The following is a 25,349-nucleotide window of genomic DNA, read 5'->3' on the forward strand; positions in this document are numbered from 1 at the left end:
CCAAGGGCTCAGTGATAAACTTAACACAGTTTAACATAGCACAGTACTTTCCAAGAACATCACATTACCAGTTTACTGCATGCTCAAAATCGATCGATTCAATTACAAACGGGATATGACATCCAATCCCCGATTTTCATTTCAAGAAAAAACATATGCCTTGGATTTTTCTGTCCCCTTCCACGTACACTAGCTTTGGGCAACGTATCAAAATACAAGACGAAAGGCTCAGGGAGTCGTAAAAAACCAGCAGCTTTAATGCTATGCTGTTTTCTCGGCATTATCCAATCGCTCCCACCAAATGGATCCAATCCCATATCTCCTTGTACTTCATTAATGAAGCTTCTAATATATCTGAATATAAAGTTAATTGAGGTCGAGCAGGGTCGTAGCCAATTCCATAATTCTGTCCACCTGCTCTTTTCCGTGATAAGTACTTTATTTGGCTTCAATCACTCAAATACCTACAATACCTAAAGTGTTTCATCTCTAAACCTCGATTGTCTGAATGAAGCTAAAGAATGCACTCTCCCAGAGGGAGTATTTTCATCATAAGCATTTAAGTTCTTAAGCTGTGCAACATACTGTATGAAACACTGGGATGATGAACTGAAGCTCCACTCAGATAGCTGCTTGACCCATGAGGAGCTCACTCGAAGGCAGACACAGAGAACAAGGACAAGGGCATAGTACAGTGCTTTGCACACAGTAAGTGCTCAATAAATACTCTGGAATAAAGGACTGTGTCCAGTCTTCTAGGTTTGTATCTACCTCAGAATTCAGCATATTCAATGTATACAAAAGCAAAGCCGTCTTTGACCGACTCACCACTTCAGAGGAAAATGACCCTGAACATAGCCTCCATCTCCCCAGTATTTGAATGTCATGGAAAGGGAGAAGAGGGATCCTGTGGTGTTAGGCAGTGAGATGGGTATAGTCACCACGGACCATAGGGTAAAATAATAATAATAATAATGTTGGTATTTGTTAAGCGCTTACTATGTGCAGAGCACTGTTCTAAGCGCTGGGGGAGATACAGGGTAATCGGTTGTCCCATGTGAGGCTCACAGTTAATCCCCATTTTACAGATGAGGGAACTGAGGTACAGAGAAGTTAAATGACTTGCCCACAGTCACACAGCTGACAAGTGGCAGAGCCAGGATTTGAACCCCATGATGTCTGACTCCCAAGTCTGGACTCTTTCCACTGAGCCATGCTGCTTCTCTTTAAAAAAATAAAGAGAACGCTTCACTTTCAACTATAGGGTAGACCTGACGATCAAAATTCTCCACTTTCTTAAGTGAATCTATTCTTTACATTGTGTTAAAAAATCTAATAGTGTGAAAAAGCACTCGGAGAAAATTGCAATTTCACTATCTTTCTAAGCGAACTGCCTCTCTATGACACTGTATATACAAGATTTGTATATATATGTACATTCCTGCAGCCCAAATTTTGATTAAAGAAGCCAAAAAGAGAGGGAACTGGGTTGGAAAAAGCATTCTTCCTGCCATCAGTCATTATGTCATAGACTGAATGAAAATCTAAATCAATTCAGGTTAAATTGACACATCAGATATCCTGCATCACCTCTAAGACACATAATAAATGCCAAAGCAAATGACAAATGTGAAGCTCAAATTCTCTTAAGGGAACTTCAATAAGCATGATTTGGTCTGGCATAATAATTATGCAATATTGTACATTAGTGCCCAAATAACATAACCGTAACTTAATATTTTACTCTGCTTCAAAAATAGCAAGATACATAATACACATAACTCTACAAGGCTACATCCATATGCATTTGACAGGAATCCATTCCTTGGGGGTGCTAAAAAACTAATTCAATCTGCTTGGAGAAATGAAGTGACTGCTAATAGAGATGACTGAATAAATGCATTATTAGACCATTAAATCACCGGTTTTCCCAGTCAAATTTGGGATTTAGAAATGATTTGTTCTCTATCCTGGAGGTAAATGGGGGTAATGTAGATTTATTAGATTGCTACTGAGCATAATGGTTCTGAAAAACAGGTACGATGGATCGAAATATTATCCACAACATTATCATCGTCAATGGGACTCACTGAGCACTTACTCTGTGCAGAGCTGTACTAAGCACTTGGGAGTGTACAATACAACAGCGTCAGAAGACACATTCCCTGCCCACAGTGAGTTCACACTTTAGTCCATGTTATCTGGCTTTCTTCTGCTCAGACTACAATAATCAATTAATAGCATTTATGGAGCACCTGTGGTGCACACAACACTTAATTAAATGCTTGGGAAAGTACAATATAGTAGTTAAACACAATTCCTCCCCACAAGAAGGTCACAATCTAAAGGATTTCTAATAGGCTTTCATTTTTTCAGTTAAATAGTTCTTCTATTTCTAATAGTTGTTCCAAGAAACGCTTTAGATTAATTTGGTTAAATTTTGATTAATTCAGTTAATACTCTAAACATTCTCGGTTAGAGTATATGTACATATAGAATGAAGATATAAAACACATTAAAGTTCATTTTTTATCCATTTTAATTGATTATTTTTTGAGCTGAAGAAGTTTTCAATTAAATCAATCTTTGGTGGATATGATTTACTGTGAAATCGTGATTTCTAAGAAGTCCTTAGTTTTGCATACTGTAATGACAGCATTCAATCAGAATCCACATTCACTGTTAACTTGGGAACTGATGAAGAACTCTGAAGCTACTGCAATCCAGTGTGCTCTGCCTTCCATTTTGCAGCTCTGACCAATTTGTGGACTAGAAGAATTAGAAAAAAAAAGTCTATTTGGACCTTGGAGCTATTTATTCTCTTGCTTCTATTGAAACCTTCCTTTCAGGGTCCCATACAGACACTCTCCTCCTATGCCAGGCCCAGGGCTTTCACTCTTGAACAACAAAGCCCTTCTTCCCTCTTGCTCTTCACACAGGCTAAACTGGACGTGGATAGTATGTGATTGAACAGAATCACCTGTAATACTGTCCTCCGATCTCCTCAGTGTGGAGAAAATGAAAGACAGGGAAGCTCCCTTTAGGGGGAGCAGCGTGGCTCAGTGGAAAGAGCACGGGCTTTGGAGTCAGGGCTCATGAGTTCAAATCCCAGCTCTGCCACTTGTCGGCTGTGTGACTGTGGGCAAGTCACTTCACTTCTCTGTGCCTCAGTTCCCTCATCTGTAAAATGGGGATTAAGATTGTGAGCCCCACGTGGGACAACCTGATTCCCCTATGTCTACCCCAGCGCTTAGAACAGTGCTCGGCACATAGTAAGCGCTTAACAAATACCAACATTAAATACCAACATTATTCCCATTTTAGGAGTAGCTTCAAGCACTTAGTACAGTGCCCTGAACATAGTAAGTGCTTAATAAATATGTTTGAATAAATGAATGAATGAATCCTGGACTCAACTACTGATCAACCCATTATAGTTCTTTCTATTGATTTAAGGAACAAAATGCAACACTATACAACAAAAAATAAAAACGCATCCGTTCTAAACCTGGTCTCTTTCCAGGAGTCATACATTAAAGACAGGTGAGAGTTATTGCTATTACTGTTCATCTATTGATTCTTGTAAGAACTGGGCCGTGTGGTCATGAAATTCATGAAAAACATGAGGCATGATCGAATAATTAAGGCCGAGAGAGGACTGACACAGGGAGATTGTGTTGTAAAACTGTCCAGACGCACCTCCTAAAACCGGGCTGAAAATTGAAGACCCCAAACACTGGGAAGGATGCAAAGAGATGACAACCTGCCCTTGTGAAACATTTGGAGACTCAAATACTCAGTCAATGGCAATAAGAGCTCATTAATAAATTTACTATTATAAATCAATGCCTAATGCATGCAGAGCACTTTACCAGAAGCCAGGCAAAGTTTATTCATTTATTCATTCAATATTATTTATTGAGCGCTTACTATGTGCAGAGCACTGTACTAAGCACTTGGAATGTACAAATTGGCAAAAGATAGAGACAGTCCCTGCCCACTGATGGGTTTACAGTCGAATCGGGGGAGACAGACAGACAAAAACAACAGCTATGCATAGAATCAGGGCAATAAATAGAATCAAGTTTAGTGAATATTAGTATACATAATATAGAATTATTGAAAAGCAGCATGGTGTAGTGGAAAAAGCAGAGGCCTGGGTGTCAGAGGACCTGGGTTCTACTCCCAGTTCTACTATTTGTCTGCTGTGTGACCATGGGAAAGGCACTTCACTTCTCTGTGCCCCAGCTTTCCCATTTGTAAAATGGAGATTAAATTCTACTTCCTCCAAACCTATACAGTGAATTTCATGCCGGATGCAGGACAAGGACTGTGTCCGATCGGATAACCTTGTAGCTACCCTAGCGATTAGAAGAGTGCTTGGCATATGTAAGTGCTCACCAAATTCTACCGTTTTCCAACATGATCCCTGCCCTCAAAGAGCTCACAAACAAGCAGGAAGTAGGTCAAAGGAAACTGCAACTCCCCACCATGGCTGTTAACTCACTCTTGGCAATTCCCACCAAGAGTGAAGCTTGTAGAGGCAAGAACTCCAGGAAGCCAATGGTGACAGAGCCTTTATTTTTCTCCTTACCTCCTGTTCTTGCTGGGCTTTCCAGCCACGTGTCACCATCATGGTCACCATGGCCCAAAGTTAGAGAGGGGGCTGAGGCTGCAGTAGCAGCCTGAGGAGTTGGAGAAGGAATGTGAGTAAACTACCTATGAATCAATCATATTTATTCATTGTCTAATAGTTGTTTGGCACTTTCTATATGTCAGGCGCAGTACTAAGCACTGGGGTAGTGTGCCAAGGTGGACCTGGGCACCGGCTACCCAAAGGTCAAAATGCCATCAGTGACGTAACCTCTCTGGCCAGAGGAGGCAGGACGGGAAGATAGGTGTCCCTCACCTCCGTGCCCACCCAATAAGGTATGGAAGGGAAGGGAGCGGAAGGGGGCGGAGATTGAACAGGAAGGAAGTGGAGACCACCCAAACCAAAGGTAATAAATACTTGTTGCCTCTGGTGCTCGGGTCTCTCTGGGAAGATCACAGCGGTAGCAACGGCCACCCACGTGTCTCTCCCTGTCCCGAGCATCAGACGCCATTCTGCCACCAGGAACAACGCACAGAGACAGGGGTCGTGGGACGGGTGAGTGTAACACATAACTGGGTTAAATACATAAGTGGGTAACGTATGAGTGTAACGCATATGTGAGCTTAGTGTATAAGCGGGCAATGTATAAGTGAGTATAATGCACATGTGAGTTTAGTGCGTAAGTGGGTGGCGTACAAGCGAGTGTAACGCGCAAGTGAGTTTAACGCACGAGTGTGTAACGCATAAGTAAGTCTAAGGCCTAAACGGGGTCGGCGCATAAATAGATTGAACGCTTAAGTGGATTCCTCCCGAGTGGGTGCGCACATGGTGGGAACTAGCCGCCTCACCACGTTGTGAGTAAACCATTAACGAGCTCTTCCTGGGCGGGCCCTGGTGTCCGCCCACACTCGAGTAACATACTAGTGTAATCCTCCCATCAGGGAAGCTTTAACACCAAATTCCTCCCAAAGGGGAAGCTTTAACACCATATTTCCCCCAAAAGGGAAGGCCGACTGTCGCGTCTAAATAATTAATTCGATCCGCCCCGCGGAATAAATTCTATACAAAACTCAGGTTTTCCATCTCCAGCCTATCTCTCTCTCTCTCTCCCGCGCCGATTCCGAAAGAACCTGTCCCTGGCGACGGGTGACAGGTAGATAGAGGTTGGACACAGTCTGGTTCCATGTGGGGTTCATTGTCTTAATCCCCATTTTACAGATGCGGTAAATGAGGCCCAGAGAAATTAAGTGACTTGCCCAAGGTCACAGAGCAGATAAGTGGCGGAGCCGGGATTAGAATCCAGGTCCTTCTGACTCCCAGGCCCGTGCTCTATCCATTAGGCCACATTGCTTCTCCCTCCCTTTTTTCCTTCTGTCTCTCCTTATCACTCTTCCTCAGCCTCTTCTCCATCTTTCTTTCTTCGAACCTCTCAGGAGTGATCCATGGCTTGCCTCTGGGAGAACGAGCCACTCCGAAGACAAGTGGGCTGGATGAGGTCTTGGAATTTTTGCCCTGCTACGACCACTGTTCTTGTAACCAATCGATCGCTTGCTACTTGTTCCCAAGTAGCGTTTTTCTACTTCAAATCACTATTACATTTATTTCGATAATATCAAAAAGCGAGATAACTTACTCACTACCCTTTTTATTCATCAAAGGGTCCTGTCATAGGGAGGGTGGGGGACAACGTTGGGACGGATAAGGAGATGCAGTAGTGGAGAGGGTGGTGAGGATGTTGCAAGAGGAAAAGCGACTAGTGAGGCATGGCCTAGAGGACTCTGTGCAAACAGGGGCAGAAAGGTCATTCAAACACCCAGCCACAGAGAGCCCAGCTAATAATGATGATGATAAAAACAGTAATAGTGAAAAGATAATATTTTTAAGCGCTGTACAGTATGCTGGGGTGGACATAATAAAAGCAGATTGGACGGAGTCCCTATCCCACACTGGGCTCTCTGGGTAAGTGGGAGGGAGAACACTAACTTATTCCCATTTTTATTGAAGAAGAAACTGAGGCACAGCATTAGTTGACTTGCCCATGGTCCCACAGGCAAATGGTGGAGCAGAAATTAGAAGCCAGGTCTTCCAATCTCAGGCCCACACTCTTTCCGCTAGGCCATGCCGCTAAATGGGCCTCTCTCCAATTTGTCTATTACTCCTGCTTGAAGCTACTCTGGCAGCCTTCTTCTCAGTGCTTTTGCTGAAACTCAGGAGAAGCAACAGAAAGGATGCTGACAGGTCAGGGACTAATGACAAATGGTCAGGAATTTCTGATAACTCAGCAATGTTCAACCTACATTAATATACTTGTGTGACAAAAGAGAAATTGATCCCTCAGAATTTTACTCTGAAATGAAAAGAGGGGGCACTTGTAAATTAGATTTGAATGCAGACTGAACCACGTTCGCTAAATTCAACCGATCCCACCAAAAACCGAAAAGGAATTCTGATCCTCTTCGTACGTAACCGTGAAGTTTGTCTATTCTGTACTCCATGATACTTTGGAATAAAATAAGAAACGAACCCTAACTGGAGCAAATCTTCTGAAATAAACCATATGGCTCTCATAAATAGATGTCCTTGGCAAAGGCATTCCCCCCACACTCACCCCTGCCACCCCCTCAGTGGACAGCTGAAAGGCTGAAGAAAATGAGTTGCATGAAATTCTACCACGCTTCCTGCTACATGTAATATCTGTCAGAGTTTAGACACGTTGCAAGTTTGGATAAGCAGCAGAGGCTGGGAACAAACACAATTTCAGGCTACCATTATCTCGTATTAACATAGCAAGGCATTGAAAGGTGAAACATGAAAAGTCTTGATAATCAGAGGGTTCCCAGGCATCTGAATTACCTAGGCAACAGAAAATGGTAAGCTCCTAGGAGGCTGTAGGAAGCATCTGGAGGAACCTTCGAAACATTAAATAAATGAATGCCTCAATCGTGAAACCTTCTCATTTCTCTGAAACTTCACCTTGACTTTCAGAAGCAGGAGCTCACATGCTAGAAACCAAATCTAGAGGTATGTGCATTTAGGTTTTGGACTTATCACTGGAGAGTGAACAATGGATCTCATGATTTTTAAGAGAATTTGCTCTGGGAGAAGAGAGAAGGAAAGCCTGTTAAAGCAGGTTCATGATTAACAATAAGAAAAATAATGAAATAAAAACATAAGTATTCCTAGCATCTACTCCAGATATTTGCACATGAATACTGCTGACAATAATAGTCCTGTTGCCATAAGCCTAGAAGCAATAATTAAAAATATTAGTTAATGGTGAGCCGACACTGATGATAATGATGGTGATAATGAATGCTGGGCATGCTCTCTAGTTATCAAACAAATGCTGTCTAAAATCTTTCGCCCCACAGAAAATTCCTGCAACGGTGAACCTCCTGGTGGCTTGAAAAAGAGAAGTGTGGTGGTCCATTGGAAAGTGCATGGGTCTCGGAGGCAGAGGACCTTAGTTCATTCATTTATTCATTCAATAGTATTTATTGAACGCTTACTATGTGCAGAGCACTGTACTGAGCGCTTGGAATGTACAAATCAGTAACAGATAGAGACAGTCCCTGCCCTTTGACGGGTTTACAGTCTAATCGGGGGAGACGGACAGACAAGAACAATGGCAACAAATAGAATCAAGGGGAAGAACATCTCATTAAAACAACAGCAAATAAATAGAATCAGGGTGATGTACATCTCATTAACAAAATAAATAGGGTAATGAAGATATATACAGTTGAGAGGATGAGTATAGTGCTGAGGGGAGTTCTACTCCCAGGTCTACTACCTGCCGGCTGGATGGCCTAGGGCAAGTCAGGTAATTCTCTGTGGCTCAGTTTCTTCATCTGTAAAATGTGGATTAAACACCTGTTTTCCCTCCTACTTAGACTATGAACCTGAAGAGGGACAAGGACTGGGTCCAACCCAGTTATGTTGTATCTACACCAGGGCTGAGTACAGTGGTTGGCACACAGTAAGCACTTAGGTTTTGGACTTAATTATCACTTAATTATCACTCAATTAATTATCACTTAATTTGTCCACCATTATCATTAATAATGGTGGACAAATACCACCATTATTAGAGAAGCAGTGTGGCTTAGTGGGCAGAGCCTGGGCCTGGGAGCCAGAAGGACCTGCGTTCTAATTCCAGCTCTGCCACATATCTGCTCTGTGACCTTGGGCAAGTCACTTCACTTCTCTGGGCCTCAGTGACCTCAACTGTAAAATGGGGATAAGAGCTTGAGCCCCATGGGACAGGGACTGTGTCCAACCTGATTAACTTGTATCTACCCCAGCGCTTGGCACATAGTAAGCTCTTAACAAGTACCATAATAATAATTATTATTATGAGATCAAACATCCAGAAAGCCTTCCCTATTTGCTCGTGATCATTCCATGTTGAATGCAAGGAGCTGTGAGGAGTTTGCAAGGGTTCTAAAGCTGACTCTCTGGGTTGGAACATCACACTGGGATGGCACTACACAGCACTATGGTTAATAATAATAATAATAATGTTGGTATTTGTTAAGCGCTTACTATGTGCAGGGCACTGTTCTAAGCACTGGGGTAGATACAGGGTGATCAGGTTGTCCCCCGTGAGGCTCACAGTTAATCCCCATTTTACAGATGAGGTAACTGAGGCACAGAGAAGTTAAGTGACTTGCCCACAGTCACACAGCTGACACGTGGCAGAGCCGGGATTCGAACCCATGATCTCTGACTCTGAAGCCCAGGCTTTTTCCACTGAGCCACGCTGCTTCCCTTCACGCTGGTTACCCTTCAGCTTGCCCATCCAGCCATACCAGACACCACCAGAGCCATCAGGGATTCATCCTTAACTGTGCTTATTACACAACTATGCCTCACAGCTCGCCACCCTTGAGTCCTGATTCTTGTTTATCAAAATGCTTATCCTCTTCAGAGTTCCACTGTCTGGAACAAAAGCTTAACGGGAACTTACAAGGGAATTCGATCAAGGCCAAACCTTTTCAGAGTGTTAATAATTATAAGAACAATTATTATTACTACTATGGTATTTAATAAGCACGTACTATGGGGCGAGCACTGTTCTAAGTGCTGGGGTGGATACAAGGTTATCAGGGTGGGCACACACCCTGTCCCACTTGCGGCTCACAGTCCACGAAGGAGGAAGTAGGGTTTAATCCCCACTGAGGAAACTGAGGCGTAGACAAGAGAAATGACTTGCCCAAGGTGTCAGGGCAGACAGGTGACGGAGCTGGGATTAGAACCCAGGTCCTCTGACTCCTAGGCCTGTGCTCTTTTCACTAGGTCATGCCGCTTCTCACTTTGAAAAGGCTGGTTTGGGGGTAGGGGGAGACAGTTGCAAATGAGAAGGGGGTGCATGCCCTTGTTATGCAAAAAATACACCCCGATTGCATCCTTACAGAGTCCGCCGCATGGAGAGCTGTTGCCCTTGAGGTAATAATAATAATAATAATGTTGGTATTTGTTAAGTGCTTACTATGTGCCGAGCACTGTTCTAAGCACTGGGGTAGATACGGGGTAATCAGGTTGTCCCACGCGAGGCTCACAGTTAATCCCCATTTTACGGATGAGATAACTGAGGCACAGAGAAGTTAAGTGACTTGCCCACAGTCACACAGCTGACAAGTGGCAGATCCTGGATTCGAACTCATGACCTCTGACTCCCAAGCCCGTGCTCTTTCCACTGAGCCACGCTGCTTCCCCCCACCTCTGGCTTTCACCCTGCTGGGAGCTGGCATGGACTAAGAGGATCACCCAGCTGCCCTCTTCCTCCTTGTCCAGAAATAAGGGACAGAGCTGGAGGATGAACACTCCCCACACTCCACAAAAGAGGTCTGCCCATCAAGAAGTCAGCCAGTCAGTCAACTGTATTTACTGAGTGGTTACTGTATGCAGAACACTGTACTAGGCACTTGGGAGAATACGGCAATATGCAGACACGTTCCCTGTCCACCATGAGTTTACGGTTTAGAACGGGAGACATTAATATAAATAAATTACATTAGCGCTGTGGGACTGGGATGGGGGATGAATAAAAGGGAGTAAGTCAGAGTGATGCAGAAGGAAGGGGAGAAGAGGAAAGGAGGGCTTAGTCAGGGAAGGCCTCTTGAAAGAGATGTACTTTCAATAATGCTTTGAAGATGGGGAGAGGAAGATCAACGGACTTCAGGATTACCAAAAGCGATTTATTTGTGGGACTGTGGTTTGAGGCTTCCGAAATGCTAATCCTTTATGCGAAACACATCCCCCGCTAATGCTACGAGTGCTTCGTGTTGCTTTGGGGAGGTGGAAAAAAACTTGGAGTTTCCTGCCGATAAATCCTTTCAATGGGCACCTTGCCCATGCTGAGTGGAGTAAAAGTCAATGCTTTCTAGCTAACTGACTCTGTCGCTCTCAATTTGAAAATTGATGTTTTAAATGCTAAAGGTATTGTGGCCGCTTAAAGAATAAAAATATATTTTCACTGAAGGTGAGTGTTCTTTTTCAAAGCTGAGAGGATGACTGCTTTGAATTCCAGTCACATTGGGTTGTTTCTCTCTCTCACACTTGGAGCCATTTCCCAGTTCACAGAGCTTTCATTCTACATGAATTCTTTACAACGAATATTTGATACTTGAGGGTTTGCCTAAATCAGCATCAATCCTCTTGATTCAGAAGACATTTATTCTGCGGACGACATAGTGAATGACCGCAACTACTAAATATTTTACACTTTTTACTGCGGCTTGAATGCCCACCACAGAGTAAACAACAAAAACTGTCATTCTAGATTTTATCAGGAATGTATCTGTAAAAGCAGATTTGCCTCTCTGTAATTTATTTTAATGTCTGTTTCAATCTGGAGACTGCAAGTTCCTCTGCGCAAGGATCATGCCTACCAACCCTACTGTACTGCATTTACCCAAGAGCTCAGTACAGTCCTCTGCACACAGCAGGAGTTCAGTAAATACCATTGGTTGACTGTATGAAAGTAGAACGCATGCTGATCTTGCTTGTAATAATAATAGTAACAATCTTGGTATTTGTTAAGTATTCATTATATGCCAAGCACTGTTTTAAGCGCTGGGGTAGATACAAGGTAATCAGGTTGTCCCACATGGGGCTCACAGTCTTAAATCCCCATTTTACAGATGATGGAACGGAGGCACAGAGAAGTTAAGTGACTTGCCCGAGGTCACACAGCAGACAAGTGGCAGAGCAGGGATTAGAACCCATGACCTCTGACTTCCAAGCCTAGGTTCTTTCCACTAAGCCACGCTGCTTCTCATGAAAAATCGCTTCACGAATTTGCGTGTCATCCTTGCGTAGGGGCCATGCTAATTTTCTCTGAATCGTTCCAATTTTAGTATATGTGCTGCTGAAACATACACATATCAACCTTAGTGCTTAGAACAGTGCTTGGCACAGAGTAAGTGCTTAACAAATACCATCATTATTATTATTATCTTGGATCTGAGCAATTTTCAAGTGCAAGCCTCTTCCCTCCATCAAAGGGACTTAGTGGACACATACCCAAATACCTCAAATTTGAGGACTGTGAATTGGGTGACCTCTAACACCCCAAAGAAATAAATCTTGCACCTATATTGCGAGGTGTTTTTAAAAACATCCCTTCCTTCTAAAGTGAATCTAACTGCAAGAATTAGATAAAAAAGGATTGAACACCACATTCTTATTTTTTTTGAGAAGTTTTAGGTGATGTCACATTTCAAAAAAATAAAATAAAAAGGAAGTAGAAGAGTAAACCTTTCCAAATATATATTGAGGCTCCTCCATTTGAAATCTTATTTCAGATTATGAACTCCTGAAGCACAGGGAACATGTGTTTTCCTCTGTCTTCTCCTAAGTGTGGTGTTCTGCTCTCAGTAAACATGAAAAAATAATAAATAAAAAATAAATCATAATAAATAAATAAAATGTGTCCTTTACCTGGTTGGAGAACCGCATGCTAACATTTCGTTGATCCTGGACAGGGACGTAACGCTGTATTGGATCAATGTCTTTTGGGATTATTAATTCATCAACTGAAAACAAAACAAAAAAAAACCCGGTAAGGTTAAGCTGCCTTTAACTTTCATTTGGTCTTAGGAGTTGGACATTTGGACTTAACGTCTGGTCTACTCTTAATATATAGTTCACATTTCCATTTTATCCAGGAACACAGAATGTCAACTGTGGTCCTGATATTTTCCTTAAGAAGTTGAAATTTTTGTTTCTCAACTGTTCTACAATTCATTTCAAATTTGGAGGCTATAAAGAATCCAAGCGGCTTAGAAAACTATCAGCAACCAAGACTACCTGCCACATGTCACATGTCATCCTTTAAGAAGCTGATCATCTCTCATGCAGCAAGGGTGAATGAGGAGATTGAGATCTACAATACAGGAGGTCATTTAAACTCAGTGTTTAGTCAGGGGGAGAGACAAAAAGTGTGCACAATAATCGCATTCCAACTAAAAAACTGTGAATAATTATGAAATGTGAGGCTCTTTGAAGGGAAGTCAACTTTAATATCTGTACCCATCTGTAATTACTGTAGAGGTCTTGCCATTAACTTGCTAAATTGCAGCTTTCTAGAGCACTGAAAAACTGATTTTTTGTTATAAAGGCACGTCTAAATAATGAGTTTTTGACTAGGTTAAAAACCAGGGTCACTTCCTGGTAAAGCAAAAAGTAACCATGAACATAAAATAGGGTTCTAAAATCCTATTACAAGTATTTTGAATGCCACTTGGCATTCGCATTTGTGATTTTTAAAAATGCATGGCTTTGAAAATGCTAAGTCTTGTAGTGGTATGTCTGCCATTTGAGGGAAAAGACTACATGTTCTCCAGAGTCTATAAAGTGCCAACTAAAATGCTGAATGCTCAAAAATCACTAATTGACAGCGATGGGGATGACTGACAAATTTCTACGGGCTGCATAAATAAACATTCTCCGGGATAAGAACACTCAGTTGAAAGCTAAAATAATTTGTTAGTTGATGTGGTTGAAATTACATTTCCAAAAATACTTGATGAGTTTCCAAAATGCAGTGATAAATGGGTTAGGCAGTTATAACTAATATCATATAAAATTTTCACTTTGACAGAAAAATATATTCAAACAGGTTTTTTTCAAATTTGTGCATCTCCAGCTAATTCATAACCTTTAGTAGTCATAAGTGTTTTCACTTATTATTCTCTACATACAAGACTGGAATACTGAGCAAATTCTCTTCCAGTGCACTTTAAAACTAAGCCATATGAATCCACATGCAATTCTTCATTTGAAAAAAAAACAAAAAACCTGTTCCTAGGCAACACTGGAAAAATCAGAGAAAATGATAGTCATTCATTCATTCAGTAGTATTTATTGAGTGCTAAGTGATGCCCTGTTCAATGTTATCTCCATTTTTTGAGACTTGGGAGAGCCTTTATGAAACATTTTTTAGGTCCTGATGTATCATCAAGATGGTATCTGGAGATGGGTCTGGTCTTGGAAGGTCTCTGACTCTTTGATCTCACTACCTGGCTGGCACTTCAGGCACGGTGGTGGCAAACAGAAAGTTCTCAGGGTCAAACAAGAAGTGGCCACAAATGGAGGGACCTAGTGTGTGCAGAGTGCTGTACTAAATGTTTGGAAAGTACAATTCAGCAATAAAGTGAGACAATCCCTGCTCACACCGGGCTTACAGGCTAGAAGCAGGGAGATATACATATATATATATATATATATATATATATATATATATATATATATATAAAAATGTTGTGGGGTGGGGAGAGGGGGATAGAGCAAAGGGAGTGAGTTGCGGTAATGTGGAGGGGTGGGGGGGCTGAGGAAAAGGAGGGCTTAGTCTGGGAAGGCCTCTTGGAGGAAGCCTTCATAGGTCTTTGACCGGGGGGAAGAGTGAGAACGATCACATTGTTCTCCAACTATCTCTGTTTAGCTTCAGAAGAATACCCAAAACAGTGTGTCATGGCTTTACTTTGGTTTATCCTCCCCCTTTGCAATAGTGGTAATAGCATTCATAAAATGCTTACTGTGTGCCGAGCCCTGGGAGAGAGAATACAAGTGGGAATTTGCCACGATCTAGACTGTTACTTACTGGACAGGGCCATTATTGGGCCAGATCTGAGCAGGAAACAGGCTAGCCCAGATTGGGCCTGACCCTCAATTTATGCTCTGTACAAGCAGCGAAAAAACAAAAATGGTCAGAACCCCCACCCTCTGAAAACTTGCAACTAAACAGTAGCCTCCTATTGACATTTAAGCCTCATAGTGGATAAAAGGATCTTACAGCCTTTCAAGAAATTATTATGCCAAATATCGACAGGATTTCAATTTATTAATTTCAATTTAGCTCAGGATGCTGGCTTGATTAGTACACCAACATCCTATGTAAGCAGCAAATTATTTTCCCATCTCATTTGTACAGTCATCAAGATGTGAATGGAATTCCACTACCAAAGGGCAATCCAAATAATTACCGCTATGCTGCTGTTCTTCAGAAATGAGGTTGTTAATTTGTTATTTTACTGTTACTAAGTACAGACAGATAAACCTAAAAAAGTTGTAGCTGTATAAAGTATTCTGGTCAATCCAATAAGTCTTGAAATAAGCATTTTAAACACCAAACTTCTCAGATTCATCTTCTTCTGTTCTAGCTGCTCTTCACTGCTTTAGTGTAATTAAAAATGGTTTGGGGGCTCCAACGTGAACAGTAAATAGATAAGATTGAGCCATTCACTTTCATTTAACACACATACTTGCCTGAAAATGAGTTTTGAATGAAAATAACCTACACATGTCTTTAAATGGCCACCAAAAGAAATGTTTTAACCTGTCAACTGAAAATAGGGGCAAAAAACCCCTCTAAACCATAGTGTTCTCCCACTCCCCAGAGGCAAATGAGCCTCACAGATGTTTGCACTGGACTTTCAGACTTGCTCACGCCAAGTCTGAGGAGACCTGAAAGTTTCTCATCAGAGCAGGATAGACAAAAACGGTGGTTTTGTGGATTGTGAGCTCTTTAAAATTGGTCCTCTCCCAGTCCATCTCCCCCCTTCCCTATAACCCTTGGTGCTACAACTGCCAAAAAAATTTCACAATTATGCAGGGAAGATTTTTTCACTTACAATTACACCTCCTGGGTATCAACAATCAGGGAGAAGCAGTAATGCCTAGTGGATAGAACAAGGGCCTGGGAATCAGCAGGATCCGGGTTCTAATCCCACCTCGGCTACTTGTCTACTGTGTGACCTTGGGAAGTCACTTAACTTCTCTGTGTCTCAGTTACTGATCTGTTAAAATGGGGATTAAGATTGTGAGTCCCATGTGGGAAATGGATTTGTGACCAACCTGATTAGTTTGTATCTACCCCAGCATTTAGTACAGTGCCCAGCACATAGGAAGCGACTAACAAATACCATAAAAAACAATTTCCTGGCAATAAAGGAATGGTGCAGAATGTCCAAACCTGGAGATCTTGTACAACTATATGTACTATACATTCATGTGTCTTAAATGGATGTGATGGGTTGGACTGGTTTGTTATTAAGATTCATCTCCAGTCCTAAAGTGCTAGAACTGGGTTGCTGAGTGCATGCCAGTGCCGTCCATTTTGGATTAAAACACCTCGAGGGCTGGGACTGTGGCTGTGATGACTACGAGTGCTTTTTTTTTTTTAGCAAGCTCAATAAAATGCCATGCACCCCCTAAGTAGGACACAAAAGATAGCTGCTGCTTCTGCTGCGGCTGATAGAAACAGTGAAAAGATATTTTCTGTGGGATTTTTTTTTTAAAGAAATCTAGTTCGCAAAGTCAACCAATCCTATTTATTTAGCACTTACTGGCACTTAGCACTTGAGAGAGTACAGCATGAGAGTTGGTAGACACGTTTCCTGCCCACCCGAGCTTACAGTCTACAGGGGGAGACAGGCATTAATCTGAATTAATAAATTACAAATATATACATAAATCCTGTGGGGCTGGAGGCGTGAGTAAAGGGTGCAACCCAAGTGCAAGGGCGATGCAGCAATGAGTGGGAGAAGAGGGTCTAGTCAGACAAAGCCTCTTGGACGAGATGTGCCTTCAATAAGGCTTTGAAGGTAGGGAGAGTAGTTGTCTGTCGGTTAGGAAGAGGGAGGGCAAGAGGTCAGAGACAGGACGTGAGCAAGATGTTGGCGACGAGATGAATACGGTCGAGGTAGAGTGAGTGGGTTGGCAATAGAGGAGTGAAGCGTGAGGGCTGAGTTATAATAGGAGAGTAGGAGGTGAGGTGGGAGGGGGCAAGGAGACTGAGTGCTTTCAAGGAGAGAATTGGAGGAGAGGAACAGGAGACAGTGGGCGTAGAGAGCTCGCTCAAGGAGTTGGGCGAGGATGGTAGGAGGGAGATGGGGTGGTAAGTACAGGGAGCTGTGGCGATAAGGGAGGGGCTTTTTTTAGGATGGGGAGAGATGATCGTGTTTGAAGGTAGTGGGGAAAAAGCCACTGGAGTGTGAACTGTTGAAGATGGTAGTTGGGAAGGGTAAAAGGAGGGGGCAAATGCTTTGATAAGGTGGGAAAGGATGGAGTCGGATGCACAGGTGGATGGGGTGGATTTTGAGAGAAGGCAGGTGACCTCCTCTTGAGGTACTGCTGGGAAAGTTGGGAGATGTGAAGAAGAGGCAGAAGTAGGGAGGGACTGGAGTGGAGCAGAGGAGATTTTAGGGAGATCACGCCTGATGTTTTCCATTTTCTCAATAGAGTAGGAGGCCAGGTCATTAGCGGCAAGAGATAGGGGAGGTGGGGGTCAGGAGGCTTGAAGAGGGAGTTAAACGTCTGAAACAACTGGTGAGGACAATGGGCATGGGAGTCTATAACGATGGAGAGATCATGTTGCCGGGCTGGGAAGCAGCGTGGCTTAGTGGAAAGAGCACGGGCTTGGGACTCAGAAGACATGGCATAGGTTCTAATCCCGGCTCCACCACTTGTCTGCTGCGTGACCCTGGGCAGGCCGCTTAACTTCTCTGTGCCTCAGTTACCTCATCTGTGAAAGAGGGATTACAACTGAGTCCCACCAGGGAAATGGACTGCATCCAACCTGATTATATTGTATCTACCCCAGTGCTTAGTACAGTGCCTGGCACATAGTAAGCGCTTAACAAATACCATAATTAGTAGTAGTGGGAAAAGCAGGCAAGGATGAACTTGTGGTGGACGAGGTTGGCCTGATATCTAGATTCCCACCAGCAGCACTCTGCACCTCATGCACAGGAGCAAAGGAAGTGGACAGTGTGAGTTGAATTCAGTAGAGACAGAAGGGTTGAGGGGGTCAGTTTGGGAGTCAAGGGAAGGTAGTTTGGGTAGGGAGACTAAATGGGGCACGATGACTTGAATTCACTCTTGCAACATCCCATTATTTGGCACGAGATGCATATGAGCATTATGAACAGAAAATTGAAATCAGAAAAGACGGTGGGATGATGAGACTGAATAAAACTAAGGAGAGATCTGCATCCAAAGCATATCAAAAGCATTATGCAGAGCATTCCACAAGCTTCCTGAAAACTTCAAAAACTACAACATAGGTGATAAAGCAAGGCATGTCTTTAAGGGTAATGGACTTCTAATGCCAACTTACTCACTCTACCTCAATTTCGTCTCCGATGCCATCAAACCATTGTCTACATCCTCCCTCTGACCTGGAACTTCCTGTCCGTCCATGTACGACTGACCACCCCTCTCCCCACCTTCAAAGCCTGAGTAAAATAATATCTCCTTCAAGATACCTTCCCCGATTAACCCGTTTTCCCCTATTTCCTCTTTCTTCTGCACTTTTTTTTAATGGTATTTGCTAAGCACTTACTATGTGCCGGGCACCACACTAAGCAATGGGGTAGATACAAGTTAATCAGGTTGGATGCAGTTCCTGTCCCACATAAGGCTCACAGTCTTTATTCCCATTTTACAAATGAGGTAACCGAAGCTCAGCGAAGTGAAGTGATTCAGACAAGCGGTAGACCTGGGATTAGGACCCAAGTCCTTCTGACTCCCAGGCCCATGCTCTATCCACCAGGCCACACTGCTTCTGTCCTGCCTGGGGACTTGGATCTGTATTCATTCATTCAATCAACTGTATTTATTGAACACTTACTGTGTGCAGAGCACTGTACTAAGCGCCTGGAAAGTACAATTTGGCAACAAATAGAGACAACCCCTACCCAACAATGGGCTCACAGTCTAGAAGGGGGAAGACAGACAACAAAACAAAACAAAAATCTGTAACTTTTAAACACTTAATATTTACTCCACCCTCAGTACTTATGCATATGTATTCATATTAATGTCTGTTTCCCTCTCTAGACTGTAAATTTCTTGTGGACAGGGAACATAGCTACCAATTCTATTGCATTTTACTCTCCAAGGACTTAGTACAGTGCTCTACACAAATCAGTGCTCAATAAAAACCACTGATTGACTGATAAGAAAATGAAACCTTTGAATAGCTACCTGCCAGCTAGGACTCCTGTAGATTTCATTTCTACTCTAAAGCAGATGAGATTTCCAGGTGGAATCTGTTCATCTAGGGTGTCACGAAATCATCAGCAGTTTTGAAAATGCAGCAAGAAACACAGAAATAGTAATTCCTTGGACATATGCATAACTTTCCATAAGTTCGTCTGTAAGTCACTGGAATCTCTGGTTGGCTCTGATGTCTACACTGTTTAGAGTGATGGAGAAACCCCCAAATGACAATGTTGAGCCATTCTGGATGGCAGCTGGAGGAATTTTTTTTTCCTGTGCATTTACTCTCAGACATTACGTCAGGCAGGAGTTGGAACAAACAAGTTACCAACATTGAGGAAAACTGTAAACTACTCAGAGACAACTTCCAAAGCAATGTCCATTCATTCAGTTGTATTTGTTGAGCACTTACTGTTCAGTAAAGCACTATAATAAGTCTTTAGGAGAGTACAGTATAACAATAAACAAATAAAAATAAACAACCCTACCATCCTGCACTATATAGGATGCCAATCATGTTTACTCATTATTATTATTGTATTTAAGTGCTTACTATGTGTCAAGCACTGTTTTAAGCACATGGATAGATACAAGTTAATCAGGTTGGACACATTCCCACATGGGCCTTAGAGTCTCAGGAGGAGGAAGGATAAGTATTGAACCCCCATTTTACAGTTGAGGAAACTGAGGCACAGAGAAGTTAAGTGACCTGTCCCCAGTCACACAGCAGGCAAGAGCTGGGATTAGAACATAAATCCTCTGATTCCAAGACCTGTGCTCTTTCCACTAAGCCAAGCTGCTTCCCTGCTACGACCATCGGTACTTTCGTTTTCTAACCCAAAGAACAGCATTACAGACACGTATTATGCCAAACATGCCCTCTGTGCATCAACACTAAAATTACTTGCAATCTTCAGATGCCACAAAATAGATCATTAAATGGCTCAGAAACAAACAGCCTTTTGCTTCAGTAGTTGCCCTTTATTTTTATCTTTGATTAATCAGAGAAACATAAACCAGGAAAACAACTTGAGAGGTCATTTGGCTCAGCCCCTTACCTCTAAGCAAGATGAATGACTAAATCATCCATGATAAAATGGATAACTATTGCTTTAAATCTCTAGGGATAGACATGTCACCTCAATAGTTCCAGCCTCATTATCTCCAACGGTCAAGAAGTTTTCTTTCTATTCATTCAGAATCTCTCCTTACACAAAACCCTTGTCCTCTTGTTTGGTCCACAGTGGACATGGAAAACAACAAATCTGAATCCTCCCCATAAAAATCCTTCCTGTCATGAGGAGGCTCATGAAACGTCCTTTCGGGGGCAGTATGGTCTAGTGGAGAGGATACAGTTCAGGAAGTCAGCCAACCTGGTTTCTCCTCCCAGGTTGGGAGAGACAGACATTCCAGATGCTGCCATGTCTAGCAGTTTGTCCAGCAGTTAGAGCACAGGCCCGGGAGTCAGAAGGACCTGGGTTCTAAACCCAGCTCTGCCACTTTTCTACTGTGGGACTCTAGGCAAGTCACTTAACTTCTCTGTGCCTCAGTTACCTCATCTATAAAATGGGGATTAAGACTGTGAGGCCCATGAGGGAAATAGTCTGTATCCAACTTGATTATCTTGTATCTACCCCAGTGCTTAGTAGAGTGCCTGGCACAGAGTAAGTGGTTAACCAATACCATAATCAAAAGAAATCATTTCAAAATTATGATGACCACAATTGGACACAATACTCTTAACAAAAATTTGGGTGACGTAGAGGATTTCATGCTATGGCTAATACACCCCAGGTTCCTGTGGGCTTCTCCAAAAGCAGCAGTACATTTACTAACACACTTAACTTGTGGTCAGCTATGACTCCAAACCGTTTCTGTAGTTCTCCATCCTGTATCTGTGGAACAGAAAGTTCATTTCCTTGTCCTTGCCCCTTCTAGAATTTCAGTGTTTTTTTGGACCAGTTTGCAACCCTGCCCAATTTGCTAACAACTGCAAAAGTGATGAAGATCATTTCAATTTTTTCACGCACTCATCAACGACAATGCTGAATATAACCAATCCTGAGGGGCACTATATATGATTCTTCCCCAAGATGACCTTTGGATCAGCTTGAGCCAGCTGTATAACCACCCAACTATAGAATCATCAAGACTGCACTTTCCTAGCAGGTCAGTGAAAACAACAATGATCATATTGGAAGCTTATTTGGCATGAAATAATAATACCAATAATAATGGTATTTGTTAAGCACTTACTATGTGCCAAGCACTGTTCTAAGCTAGATACAAGGTAATCAGATTGTCCCATGTGGGGCTCACAGTCTTTATCCCCATTTCACAGATGAGGTAACTGAGACCCAGAGAAGTTAAGTGGCTTGCCCAAGGTCATGCAGCGGACAAGTGGCGGAGCCGGGATTAGAACCCATGCCCTCCGACTCCCAAGCCCGCAATCTTTCCACTAAGCTACACTGCTTCTCTGAGCAGATAAGAGTCCAAATCAATTGACTATATTTGTTCAATCAATCAATGGTATTTATTGTGTGTTTACTGTGTTCAGAGCACTGTACTAAGCACTTGGGAGAGTACGATATAACAGAGTTGGTAAACACGTTCCCAGTCAACAACAAGCTTACAGTCTAGAAGGGGAGTCCCAGAGTTATTGAGCACTTACTGTGTGGAAAGCCCTGTACTAAGCACTTGGGAGAGTATGACATAACAGAGTTGGTAAACACATTCCCTGGCCACAAGGAACTTAGCGTTTAGAGGGGGAATGAAGTTCCCAAAACAAAGTGATTCAAAAAACTCTGTTAGTGCTGCACAATTGCACATCTCAGTGGAAAGAGCCCAGGTTTAGGAGTCATAGGTCATGGGTTCAAATTCCGGCTCTGCCACTTGTCAGCTGTGTGACTGTGGGCAAGTCACTTCACTTCTCTGTGCCTCAGTTCCCTCATTTGTAAAATGGGGATTAAGACTGTGAGCCTCACGTGGGGCAACCTGATTACCCTGTATCTATCCCAGCGCTTAGAACAGTGCTCTGCACATAGTAAGCGCTTAACAAATACCAACATTATTATTATAATTTGTATTTGAATTAAATATGCCTTAGGTTTTCACCGGTCTTGCTTTATTCAATGTTTCTAATGACCAAACTATCATACTGGGCAGTAAACCATAACAGGCCAGTTCTTGCTGGGTGAACACTTGTAGCTCAGGGGGTTTGGTTTTGCTTTTAGTCTCCCCTCAGACATCCATGAGTTCAGATCTCCTTTACTATTGATGCTATACAAAGGAGTGATATTACACCAGTTACTGCCCCTCTCGACGGTCAGCTCGTTATGGGCAGGGAATGTGTCTGCTAATTTTGCTGTACTGTACTCTCCCAAAGGCTTGGAACAGTACTCTGTACATAGTAAGTGCTCAATAAATCTGTCGCTGTACCTCCTGGCGTGCCATCTTTAACTCCTTAAGGGGATCACCACCCCAGTAATAAACTGCATCAGCAATTGAAAAATATTTATCAAAGAAATCCTTATTAATTGTAATTAATCCCCAATCCCAGTTTCTGAATGTGAAAAAAAATCTGAAAGAACCTGGATTACTTTAATAATATAAATGCAATTGTATTTGATGTTACGATCTTTAATGGAACTACTCAAATTTAAATGATAACCAAGAATACGGTAATTACTCCTTTTGAGGATTTGTGTAGGAGACAATATACACTGTTCACTCAAAACACAGCTTTATTTTACAACTATATTGAGTCCTAGTCTCTTCAAAGGGGTGCTGAGTAAGGTGGAAGCACAATTGTGAGGCGCACGATTTTGCTGTACTCCCTCGGTGACTTGGTGATCTGAATGCCAAAGCAGTAAGCAGGCCGCCCTCTTGTACTCTCTCAGCCTTAAATGAGGCTAATGAAGAGCTTTCAATGTTCCCAGCACCAGAGTCATCAAGCCAAGTTCTCTGGGCCAAGAATTCCTAATATAGCAGGGTGCCAAGACTTTTCCTTGGAGCTGCCTTAGGCCGTTGTGACAGTAAGGAAGGTTCTAGGAATCCACCCCAACTCTGTAAAATTGGGGAGTGTCCAGTAATGTGTTCGTAACTCTTCGAGGGGAGCGGAAGGGCTTTTGAGACCATCCAAGGCTGCTCCAAACCTTCCAGGTAGGCACCTGGAGTAGCCCACCTGCTCCTAGATATGGGGATTCCAACTCTAGCTTATTCAAATAACCGGCAACTTCCTGTGACTACTGACTGTAAGGCCATGTTCCAGAAAATGGCAGGGTTTTTTGGTTTTTAAAATGGCATTTGTTAAGCGCTTAATATGTGCCCAGGCACTGGGCTAAGCACTGGGGTGGATACAAGCTAATCGGATTGGACCCAGTCCCTGTCCCACATGAGCTCATGAGGCTCAGTGTTAATCCCCATTTTACAGATGAGGTCACTGAGGCCCAGAGAAGTGACTTGCCCAAGGTTATATGGCAGACAGGTAGTGGATCTGAGATTAGAACTCAGGTCCTTCTGACTCTCAGACCTGTTTTCTATCCACTAGACCATGCTTCTTCATTCATTCAATAGTATTTATTGAGCGCTTACTATGTGCAGATCACTGTACTAAGCGCTTGGAATGTACAATTCGGCAACAGAAAGAGACAATCCCTGCCCACTGATGGGCTTACAGTCTAATTGTGCCATTGTTCTTGTCTGTCTCCCCTGATTAGACTGTAAGCCCGTCAAAGGGCAGGGACTGTATCTGTTACCGATTTGTACATTCCAAGCGCTTAGGACAATGCTCTGCACATAGTAAGCGCTCAATAAATACTATTGAATAATTGGGGGAAGGTGCTTCTTCTCAAGTACCTTATGGATTTTCCCCAAGACATCCAGACATACTACTCGAGAAGATACTACCTCCTTATTCCCCAACAGACTACAAACTAAGAGACATCTCAGAGAGTAACGCCCTGACTTGAAAGTTACATTTTAAGGCATTACTTCTGACACACATACTTTTTTTTTTTGCTTTGCTTTATTTTATGGCAAAAGGAAACAAAACAGACAAAAGCTAGTATAAAGGCATTTATCCTCAACCTCTCCTAACCCGTGGAAAAAAATAAAACAATTCCAGGCCCCTCAATGTTAGCATTATGTAAAAACATAACAGGGACGAGGGAAGGAAAAGGCCACAGTGTGTAACTTTAACTCAATTTTTTCTACCCTAGTGGGTTTGAGGCAGCTCTTAAACATTATTTCCCACACACTTGTATAATGCAGAATTGGGAAACCTGGGCTGTGAAATATTATTTTCCTAATGGAATGCAAAGAAGGAACTGAAGAGACTATTATTCTTAAACCACAAACAAATCAAGAACTTATGCTAATATTGGAAAGAACATAGGAGGCAATAATAGTAGGTCATAGGGCAAGTAGTTTCACGGTCCAGCTATTATAATTACAAAATAGTCTCCGTGCTTCCTAATACCAAATTTTTAACAGAGGCATGTGGTCGGCTAAAGTGACAGAATGGTATGCTCTTGTTTCTGAGAGAAACACATATAATTATTAAGATTTATCTTAATTTGCAGCCAGTCAATACATGTTTTTAAACATGACGGGGTAGTGGAGGAAGATGTAGTGTGACACGTAAAGTTTTTCAGCCCTTTCCATTTGAGTATGGGCAAAGAGGTGTGATTCACTTCCTCTGACTGGTAAGACCTTGGAAGCAGCAAGGCCTAGTGGATAGAGCATGGGCCTGGGAGTCGGGGGGGAACGGGTTCTAATCCTGGTTTGCCCACTTCTCTGTCGTGGGACCGTGGGCAAGTCACTGTGCCTCAGTTACCTCATCTATAAAATGGGAATTAAGATTGTAAACCCCATGTGGGACATGGACTGCATTCAACCTGATTAATGTGTGTACCTATTCCAGGGCTTTTAGTACAGTGCCTGGCATAAAATACGCACTGAAATACCATTAAACACCCTGTCCCCCCCCCAAACAAACCCTTTAGAATGATGACTTCGCAACCATAAATGCTATCCTTACCAATCCTGCAGGTACTAGGAGAATTGCTAAGGTGGTATACAGTCAACTCATGGTATAATGAACTCCAAGAGATCCCTGAATTTCACCAGTTATTCTGAAAGTTTTTAGTATTGATATGGATCCAATTAGTATCCACATCATACACACAAATCCTCACAATGTCTATGTGGCCTTGATCTATGTCATCATTAAAATATAGCATGGGCAGAG

At 42.5% G+C, this 25,349-nt stretch overlaps 1 protein-coding gene and 1 pseudogene across 4 annotated transcripts in view; both read right to left on the bottom strand.

Annotated features, from left to right (window-relative positions):
- PHKB (phosphorylase kinase regulatory subunit beta) overlaps nucleotides 1-25,349 on the bottom strand; it is a 239,896-nt gene that overhangs the window by 80,194 nt on the left and 134,353 nt on the right. For all 4 annotated transcript variants that reach the window (XM_029075680.2, XM_029075681.2, XM_029075682.1 and 1 more), the window contains one exon: nucleotides 12,539-12,633. In XM_029075680.2, coding sequence (XP_028931513.1) covers nucleotides 12,539-12,633 — 95 coding nt within the window. The remainder of the gene's footprint in view (nucleotides 1-12,538; nucleotides 12,634-25,349) is intronic.
- LOC114815330 lies at nucleotides 11,879-11,977 on the bottom strand (annotated as a pseudogene).

Source organism: Ornithorhynchus anatinus, chromosome 11, assembly GCF_004115215.2.
Source record: "Ornithorhynchus anatinus isolate Pmale09 chromosome 11, mOrnAna1.pri.v4, whole genome shotgun sequence".
NCBI classification, from domain to species: Eukaryota; Metazoa; Chordata; class Mammalia; order Monotremata; family Ornithorhynchidae; genus Ornithorhynchus; species Ornithorhynchus anatinus.